This window comes from Lucilia cuprina, chromosome 6 (assembly GCF_022045245.1).
Source record: "Lucilia cuprina isolate Lc7/37 chromosome 6, ASM2204524v1, whole genome shotgun sequence".
Taxonomy (NCBI): Eukaryota; Metazoa; Arthropoda; class Insecta; order Diptera; family Calliphoridae; genus Lucilia; species Lucilia cuprina.
In genome coordinates, this window is record NC_060954.1 from 10,043,588 (window position 1) to 10,053,398 (window position 9,811).

General features: G+C 30.3%; 4 protein-coding genes across 14 annotated transcripts in view; 1 reads left to right on the plus strand and 3 right to left on the minus strand.

Annotated features, from left to right (window-relative positions):
* The window catches only part of LOC111688180 (serine-rich adhesin for platelets-like), a 31,518-nt gene that overhangs the window by 9,996 nt on the left and 11,711 nt on the right, over positions 1 to 9,811 (minus strand). For all 11 annotated transcript variants that reach the window (XM_046954365.1, XM_046954360.1, XM_046954362.1 and 8 more), the window contains one exon: positions 3,969 to 4,743. In XM_046954365.1, coding sequence (XP_046810321.1) covers positions 3,969 to 4,743 — 775 coding nt within the window. The remainder of the gene's footprint in view (positions 1 to 3,968; positions 4,744 to 9,811) is intronic.
* On the minus strand, positions 7,099 to 7,554 carry LOC111687335 (phosphopantothenoylcysteine decarboxylase). Its single transcript, XM_046954371.1, has 2 exons — positions 7,413 to 7,554; positions 7,099 to 7,358 (listed from the first exon to the last, which is right to left on the minus strand). Exons 1-2 carry the CDS (start codon positions 7,524 to 7,526, stop codon positions 7,110 to 7,112), a joined length of 363 nt encoding a protein of 120 aa, XP_046810327.1. The 5' UTR covers positions 7,527 to 7,554; the 3' UTR covers positions 7,099 to 7,109.
* Positions 7,552 to 7,845, minus strand: LOC111687336 (cytochrome c oxidase assembly protein COX19). Its single transcript, XM_023449764.2, has one exon. The coding sequence runs from the start codon at positions 7,828 to 7,830 to the stop codon at positions 7,552 to 7,554; it is 279 nt and encodes a 92-aa protein (XP_023305532.1). The 5' UTR covers positions 7,831 to 7,845.
* Positions 9,108 to 9,489, plus strand: LOC124420684 (uncharacterized protein C4G9.04c-like). The gene has a single exon (XM_046954372.1). The coding sequence runs from the start codon at positions 9,235 to 9,237 to the stop codon at positions 9,466 to 9,468; it is 234 nt and encodes a 77-aa protein (XP_046810328.1). The 5' UTR covers positions 9,108 to 9,234; the 3' UTR covers positions 9,469 to 9,489.

Genomic DNA, 9,811 nt, shown 5'->3' on the forward strand with positions numbered 1-9,811 from the left:
CTTTTCTTTCGTTTAAGACTTGAATCGATGTTTAAGGCGTTGATCTGAAGTCCTGATTCTTCTCTAATCGATGGAACAGCTGTTGAGTCATTATGAAATACCCTATCAGTTGTTAGAACAATTTTCTTTAGAGAATTCTTTGAGTCTTTATTAATAGATGTTGCTGTTGCCTTGATTGGAACATTTTCTTACATATAAGACTTGAGTTGCGTTAAACTTCTTTCTTTCATTTGACACTACTTGAATGGAACATTTTCTTACATATAAGACTTGTGTTGCATTAAATAGACTTGAGACTTTTGTTGTACTTAATCGACGAAGCAGTTTTTGATAAATAAGTCCTGAGTATAGATATTTCCTTTGAGTCTTTATTAATAGATGTTGCTGTTGCCTTGATTGGAACATTTTTTTGCATATAAGACTTGTGTTGCGTTCTTCTTTCATTTGACACTCCTTGAATGGAACATTTTCTTACAAATAAGACTTGTGTTGCTTTAAATAGACTTGAGACTTCTGTTCTAAAGTATCGACGAATCAGTTTTTGATAAATAAGTCCTGAGTATAGATATAGTCTTGATTAATAGATGTTGCTGTTGTCTGTATTGGAACATTTTCTTGCATATCAAACTTGTGTTGCGTTAAATAGATTTCTTTCATTGGAGACTCCTTGAATGGAACATTTTCTTGCATATATTACTTGCGTTGCGTTAAATAGACTTCTTTCTTTCATTTGAGACTTCTGTTATGTTGAGACAAAGTAGTTTTTAATAAAGAAGTCCTGAGTATAGATATTTCCTTTGTTCGTTAGTTGAGTTTATTTTTGAATAGATATTTGATGTTGAATAGTTATGATTTAGTTTTAATTGAATTAGCTCTGAAAAAGAAGTTTTATTATTCTTAATCGATGTAGCAATTTGTGAATGAATTATCTTGAGTCTTCGAATATGGTCTGTTCCTTTCAAGTCTTACTTAAGTTACCTTTAATCTCTGCTCTAGTTGTTGACGGAATCATTTTCTTTTGTATAGGTTAGGTTAGATATTGAGGGCAGCTGCTGGAAAAGCCAATATTTGCCAATAGTTCTTTTCTGTGGAAAAAACTTTCGTTTGATATAGTTGTCGCTGGGCTGACAATCTTTGGCCGAATATGACGTGGCTCGCTCCGGAGCGAAGATTCAATTGTCGTTGGAATGGCTTATTTGGATGCATGAAGTTGGTTCCGTTGTGTTACCCTTGTGGTCGCAGGAAGTGTGTTCTACTGTCATGCTCTGTTTCCAGAACCAAACCAATTACAGAGTAGATGTGATTGTATGATGTGATCATAAATCTGTGCAACAGTTGCCTTTATCTTTCAAATACGGCTTGAGGAATAGCAATAAAGTAATTTAACTCTTTTCTTTTGTTTTCTTTAAACTTTGTCTTGTTGCATGAAGTTTTTTCTTTTTGTTGCATCTTTGTAACCAGATTCCAATAGCCGTGGAAAGATTTTCATTTTATTGCTTAAAACAGAATCTCAGACTGAAATGACTAGAGAGAAGATTCCACGATGAACTGGGAGATGTAGCAGGTTGTGACTTGAGCGAATATCTTGAGATCTCCCTTTCATTTCCACTTTCTTTCTTTTAGTTGCATCTTTGTAACCAGATTCTAATAGCTGTGGAAAGATTTTCATTTCATTGCTTAAAACTTTGAGCTTATATCCAGCTGTCCCAGAGTACAGAGTCTCAGACTGAAGTAGCTAGTTAGAAGATTCTACGATGAAGTGGGAAATGTAGCAGGTTGTGACTTAGGCGTATATTTTGAAATCTATCTCCCTTCCATTTCCACTTTCTTTCTGTAATCCTGTACGTGGGGAAATTCTTACTTTTCTCACTTAAATTTAAATTTACTCTGTATCTTACTTTTCTGTCTTTTCTCTAACATTCTTGTTCGTTTTTCTTCATTAAAAAGAATCACAATGTAACCTTTGGGTCTCCGAGTGGTTGTTGTTGTTGCAACAGCTCGACTGTGACCGATAGATCTTTCCTGGGGAAAAAACTTTCGGTTGCTACAGCTGTTGCTGGGTTGACAATCTTTGGCCGAGTATGACTCGGGTCGTTCCGTATCGAAGATCCAATAGTTGTGGCAACGTCTCCGAGTGGTTGTATAAATTGGTTGTACAACCTCTGTATCTTACTTTTCTGTCTTCTCTCTTAACATTCTTGTTCTGTTTTCTTCATTATAGAGAATCACAATGTTACCTTTGGGTCTCCGAGTGGTTGTTGTTGTTGTTGCAAAAGCTCGACTGTGACCGATAGATCTTTCCTGGGGAAAAAAACTTTCGGTTGCTACAGCTGTCGCTGGGTTGACAATCTTTGGTCGAGTATGATTCGGCTCGTTCCGGAGCGAAGATCCAATTGTTGTGGCAACGTCTCCGAGTGGTTGTATAACTTGGTTGTACAACCTTTTTAAACAAAACTAAATTATTTGAGTTTAAATTGCTCAAATTTATACGGGAATTTTGAATGTTTTAAAAAAAAAACTTTCGGTTGCTACAGCTGTCGCTGGGTTGACAATCTTTGGCCGAGTATGATTCGGCTCGTTCCGGAGCGAAGATCCAATTGTTGTGGCAATGTCTCCGAGTGGTTGTATAACTTGGTTGTACAATCCTTTTAAACTAAACTAAACTATTTGAGTTTAAATTGGTCAAATTTATGCGGGAGTTTTAAAGGTTTTAAAAATTTTGTTATTTCACAGATTCGTTACTTAGTTAAGTTTAAAAATTAATAATATTAAAGAACTGTTTTATTATATTAAAGATAAATATACTTCTTAAACACAAAAAACACCCCTTATTTAAAAGTAAATTTGAAAAAAAGGCATAAAATAATAAAATAATTATAAAAACCAAAAAAAACAACGACAAAGTGCTGTAGTATAAAAGAAGTAAAAATAAAGATATTAAAAAAAAATGAACATCATCACCAAAAATAAAACTATTATTAATAAAGAAAAAAAATATATAAATAAATATAAAGAAAAAAAATTTAACATAAATAATAACTACAAAATGGCTAAAAAAGAGTTTGTTTGGCAGATTTAAAAAAAGTTTTCAAATTTTTGTTTAAATGTTTTAAAAAGCTTTCAATTTCAATTCTAAAGCTTTTTAAAACCCTGCTGGCAAAAACTAAAGTTTAAGTTCAAAACTTCGATAATTAGGAAGATTGTTTAACAAAAAAAATTTTGAGTTGTTTTTTTGAAATATTAGTTCTTTTTTGTTTGTTTTTTTTACGCTTATTTATTTTTCGTTTTTTTTTTTTTTTTTTTGTTTTTTAATCATTTAAAATGAAAATGAAAAATAAAAAAATGTTTTAAAATGTTAACATTTTTTTTTAATACTTTAATGTAGTTTTCTTTTTTTTAGATTTTAACACAGTTTAGTTACTTATCACAGTGTGAAATTTGTTTTAAATTTAATTTAATATTAATATAACAAACAACCTAAACCCCAAAGAGTCTTAAAGAGTGAAAAAGAGTTTTTTTTTTTTTTTAAAACATATACAACATTCTATAGGAAAGGAATTAAAACAACGAAAATGTGGCAAGTTTTAAAACAGTTTATTTTCCAAGTTTTAAAACAATTTAAATACTAAATTATTATTAAAAAAAAATATATATATATGTTTTGCTTAAAAGTATAACTAATAAATTTTAATTCGATTTGATTTGTGTATGTAAAGTAAGACAATAATTAACCATAAAAACAACACCTAAAAAAATACACCTAAAATATTATCAAATTAAACTTTATATAAAGTTTTAACTAACAAACTAGAACAAGGAAAAACCAACAAACGACCTATAACTCTTTGGGGTGGGGGTTTTGTCATCAACTAAATATGATTTATCACAGTCATTTAATGATAATTTAAACTTACTAATCACAGTTATATTAATAATAATAATTAAATACAGTAGAAGACATTTCTTACTTTTGTCTAGATCTTTTTCACTATTGTTGTTGTTGTTGTTGTTGCTGCTGGCCACTATTGTTGTTGTTTTTAATAAATCCTCTTTTTTATTATTATTTTTATTGCAAATTTCTTGTTCAGAATCTATTATTATTTTTGATCGTTTTTCTGGTGAATTTATCATTAAAGATGTTGTTGTTGATGATGATGTTGTTGATGCTGATGTACGTCTAAGATCAACATCACCAAATTGTATTCTTGATGTTTTATCATCTGGTGAACGACTACGTGATCTTGTTTTACTACGTGATATATTACGTGTTTTATGACTACTAGAACGTTTAGAATCACGATTTTTATTGGGTGATGATGTTGGTGATGTTGATTTACGTTTAAATGCTGTTGACAATGGTGCAATTTCAAAAGCATCTTTATCACATTTTGAAGTTGTTTTATCAGTTTTAGAAAATCCTTTTTTGCGTTCCATATTAGTAGAATTTGAACTAGATGATGATGATGATGTGGTAGAACTTTTTGATTCACTACGTTTACGTTCTCTATCACGTTCACGTTCTTTATCACGTTGAGAACTTTTGCTAGAACGACTACTACTACTGCTGGCCGATGAACGACTGCTGGAATTAATGCGTGTTGGAGATTTGTGGCTGCTTTTGTGATTACGTTCATGTTTATCTTTGTCCATATGTGAAGAACGCACATTTTGCTGTTGAGACGCTAAAGATCTATCATTATTTTGTTGCATTTGCTGCTGTTGCATTTGTTGTTGCTGCTGCTGTTGCTGTTGACGCTGCAAGCGTGGATCTCTTTGTCTAACCGAGTTTAATAAAGCTGAATTGACTGGATGCACCTTGGGTTTATTAAGATTTGTTGCATTCATAGCTGTTGGCATCATATTACCACCCTGCTGCATGGCCTATTAAGTTAATAATTTCATTAAAATATATATCATTGTTATTTGCAAAACGCCTCATATTCTCACCTGTGTTGTATTATTCATCATGTTGTTGGCATGAAGATTAGGTCGAAAACCTCTTATATTAGCATGAAACATAGCTGGTCTCATGGCTGGATTAACAGCTATACTAGTGGGTGCCCCCATATAGCCGGGTGCCATAAGGCCAGGCATCATTTGTGTTGGCATAGCTGCTCCCCTAATGCCTACTGTTTGTAAACTATTGGCCGCCACTAAGGCCTCTACTGGTGCTATAACACCTTCTGCTGTCTTAGAGAATTGTTTTTCTTGTTCCTCTAAATGTTTTTTAGTGGCTTCCAATTCCAATTCTAATTTACGTTTTTTCAATTCCAACAATTCTCTAGTTTTATCCTGTAAAATTTTCTCCATTTCTGTGGGTATAGCCTGGGCACTATTAGCCTAATTAAATAAACACAAACAACATTAAAATCTTAAAAAAAAAATAAATTTCTTTCTCTCTCTCTGGCTCTCGTACCTTTAGAAAATTTGGATTAACATGTATTGATGGTTGTTTGGCAGTTATGGGCCAATTGTGATCCAAACGTTTAACTTTAACATCTAAAGCATATAGTCTTTGTGCCGAGAACACTTCATTCCAGGTTTGTCTTAAAGCATACATGCGTTCACGGATTTTTTCATTAACCTAACACACACACACACATACACATTTTGTTCTTAATTTATTATATTATATTCAATCTCAAAAACTTACCTTTTCAAAGGCTCCACAAAATATATTGACAATACATTGGCTGAAGAGTTGCACATAAGTGCTTTTAACATTTTTTACAATAGAATCAATTAAATACAATATTGGCAATTTAATTTCAGAAGGAACCTGTTTTAAGTATAAAAAATTAAGATTTTTTGTTTGTTGGTTTCTTGGAAAAACTATAATTCAAAGTGTTTGTTTACTTGTTGTTTTGAGATTTTGTTTTTTTTTTTTTTTTGTTTTTATTTTAACTTAATCTTATTAAAAAAATTGATTTTGTTTAAAGGAAATAAAACAATTTTATGCAATTGTTTAAGAATTTTTTTTTATTTGTTTCACAAAGTTTTTTTTTTTGTAATATTTTTTTTTTAGAAAAATTTTGCTGAAATATTATTTTTTAAAGAGATTTTAAATTATTAATTAGTTTTATTGGAATTTAAGTTGTTAGTTTTAAGTATAAAGCAAATGTTTGTGTTTTTTCAATTTTGTCATAATTTATTGTTTTTTCTCAACCATGAACTCCTTCAGTCAGTCGTGTAATAATGTCCTTTCAAAGTCGTCAAAAAGTTTAAGTTTATAAAAACTCGGCTCAGTTAACAGCAGCCATCAACATGTCTCCAAACTACATACCTTTTATGAATTTACAAGCTTATGATTACATATATATAATAGAACAACACTTCGTTTTGTGACCTATGCCCCGACTATAGTCCTATCTATAGGACCAACTTGGTATTAAGTTGAATAACTACAAACTATCACAAAGGCATCAGCGTTATGGACCCAAGTATCTCCCTAATTCGAACAGCAAGGGAAAGTCTGCTAACCCAACATGTAGCATTAAGCAAATGTTATGATATGGGAAGGAAAAGTTTAATGTCTTTTTGGCTCATTGTTTGTACGAATGCATTTAAGTCTACAAAGGTAGTAAGTAAGTAAGTAAGTTTCTCTACTACAACCGTTTGCCAAGAAAGTTTCTTATTTTGAGAATTGGGTCATGTTAACAGATACATAATGGAACTCGTAAAATAGCCTTTGCTGTGGCACTTAAATCGTCAATATGTCTTAGAAATACTAAGCTCAGATATATCAACAATGCGACTATCTTATCACTGGGATTAGTTTAGAGAAACAGTTTAGTTTTAAAATATAGATAGAGCTAGACATTTTTTCTATAAGTATGTAATGTAGAGATTATATTGCTTGCTTTCTTGCTTTATCTGTCTATTTAGCTATCTATCTATCTATCTATCTATCTATCTATCTATCTATCTATCTATCTATGTATCTATGTATCTATCTATCTATCTATCTATCTATCTATCTATCTATCTATCTATCTATCTATCTATCTATCTATCTTTCTATCTATCTATCTATCTATCTATCTATATATCTATCTACCTATCAATCTATCTATATATCTATATATCTATCTACCTATCTATCTACTTATCTATCTTTCTTTATTCCGTATTCTCTTGTCAACACTTCTACTCACCATAGCAATCTTAGCCAAAGAATTTGCACTTAAAGGTGCTATCACCAGCATATCAGCCCATTTACCCAAATCTATATGAACAACAGGATCACCACGTTTATTCCATGCACTCCATTCACTTCGATCATCTAATATTTCTATGTCCTTTGGCATAGAAGAATTATCTATAAAATGTTTGGCATGTTCAGTAACAATAACTTTGATCTATAAGAAATATCATTTACACAATTTTGCAAAAGTCATAATTATACAACTTACATTAAAACTATAATATTCATTATCTATCGCTAACAATTTTTCTATAAGCAACGGCAACTTAATGGTGGCCACACTACCGGTACAAGCTATTAAAATATTTTTATTGGTTTTCATATTGTTTTACTTTTCTAATAAAATGCTATTGCGGTGTTTTATCCGTTTTATTGGCTTTCGTCTCGCCTTCACTGAAACCCAATTTCGACCATTCAGTCTGTTCCATTAACTGATTCTTCATGCGACAATCTAAATATTCTTGAGCTTCTTTGCGGCAATGTGAATTTTGATCGTCACTGCGACGCAGACAGCTCATATAGAGTAAATAATATTTTTTACACAAACTTTCGTGATCCAAAGGGAAGCTGCCCTTTTCCGGTGGTGTGGGTATGAACTTTTTCTGGTTAAAAGTATTCGAAGTCATTTAGAAGAATAGATGGATGGGTAAATAAATTGTGCAAGAAGATAAAATGCAAAAAAAAAAAAAAAACAAGTTAGACGAGTCAGCTGTTTATAAGTGATGCTAATACGATTATTGGAAAACATGTGTGTAAAATCAAAAAATGTAATCCAAAACAATCGTTTTTTATCAAACAGTTGTGTTTTATTGATAAACTAACGTTTTCCTCAAACAAAGACATTTAAAGACATACTATTATTTTATCTAGAGACAAGTATTTCAATTAAAAATAGTATTTGTCTGAAAAAGTAATGCAGTTTTCTGTCAAGAAAATTATCACAAAGTGATTGGCAATAATGCATTGCCAACCACTTTACTAACTTAACACGTAACAAGATCTGGCTACTCTGAAATTCACTACAAACTATTAACACGCTAACAAAACACCACCTGTCAATCTCTATTCAGCCGCTGAATGGCTGAAATTCAGCGCCTTTTTCCTAAAATCGCCATCTTGAAAGTATTTGTAATTTTTTTTGGAAGAAGAAAGCATCAATTTTAATTTCATTTCTTCGCTTACGTGAAATATTTATAAGTGTTTTAGTTTAAAAAAAAAGAAAATCTATAATATTTAAAAAAATAATAGTGCTTAATATAATTATAATAAAAATATTAATGAATTAAGACTGAAATATATATAAAAAAGAGCATTTTATAAAATTTAAGGTAAGCTAAAACAAACAATGGAAAAAATGTGTATATTTGATTAACAATATGGTTTTTTTGATGACGATTGAAGAAGAAAAAATTTCGACGTAGTAAATTTTACAAGAAAAGTTATAAAATATTGAAAAATATCTTATTAATAAAGTAAATAAATAAAATTTAAATATATTTATATGAATTATGAATGAGAAAAATAAAAAAATTGATAAAATTTCAGGGCTAAATGACAAGTGAAAAAAGTGAAAAATTTACGCATACAGACAACTGTGCAAAAACAGAAAAAAAAATACAAAATTGTGTGTGTGTGTGTGTGTGTGAGTAATGTGTCAGTGTTTGAAAGAAAAAAATGTTGAAATTTTTCATGACAATTGTATAGAAAAAAGTGGGGTTTTATCAATATTTCATTAAATTTAGTGGTATTGATGTTAATTATTGGGCAAAACCCCCTATTGAAACCAACCAAACTTTTCTTAGTTTTATTAATATGTTTGTTTTTGTTGTTATTGTTTAAAAGAAAATATCTATAACGAAATTAAATAAAATTTGTGTTTGTTTATCTTTTTTATTATTTGCAGATATCAAAATAAATAATAGCAAATATAAATAAAAAAAGAAGCACAACAGAATTATTAGTATTGAAAAAAAATTAACCATAAAAAGTAAAAATAAAAACAACAACAACATCAAACAATTTCCGTAGCCATGGATATTGCTACTAGCAGCAGCCAACGCGAAAATGAGCAACGTGTCGCCGAAGAATATTTATCCAGTTTATCGGATTTAAATTGCAATAGTAAACCCTTAATCAATATGCTGACCATGTTGGCTGAGGAAAATATTGAATATGCTGCCGTCATCGTTAAAGTCGTTGAAGATCATATAGCCAAGGTTAAAATTATTCATTTTTATTATTATTTTTATTATGATTACTATTAATATAATAACAATTAATTGGAATTTAAGAAAGTATAGTGCTAGAGAATTAGTTAAATCGTTAGGAAGAGAAGTTAAAAAATGATAAATATGGACATTGAAAGTATTATATTTGTAGGACATAATTGACATATGAATCGAAAGTTTGAGAGAAAAACTGTTTGCCTTGAAAGTCCTCACGATACCAGGCAACCCTAACTATTCACATACAAACTTACGGCGCGATAAATAAATGACTGAGATGACAATACATTAGAACTAACAATATACGTATAGATAGATAGATAGATAGATAGATAGATAGATAGATAGATAGATAGATAGATAGATAGATAGATAGATAGAT

What these genes read in the sequence shown, in the direction of transcription:
- LOC111687335 (XM_046954371.1), bottom strand. Translation starts at nt 7,526, where the DNA reads ATGAAAACCAATAAAAATATTTTAATAGCTTGTACCGGTAGTGTGGCC. An exon ending in ATGAATATTATAGTTTTAAT is followed by an intron (nt 7,359 to 7,412) that starts GTAAGTTGTATA and finishes TATTTCTTATAG; the next exon opens with ATCAAAGTTATTGTTACTGA.
- LOC111687336 (XM_023449764.2), bottom strand. Translation starts at nt 7,830, where the DNA reads ATGACTTCGAATACTTTTAACCAGAAAAAGTTCATACCCACACCACCG.
- LOC124420684 (XM_046954372.1), top strand. Translation starts at nt 9,235, where the DNA reads ATGGATATTGCTACTAGCAGCAGCCAACGCGAAAATGAGCAACGTGTC.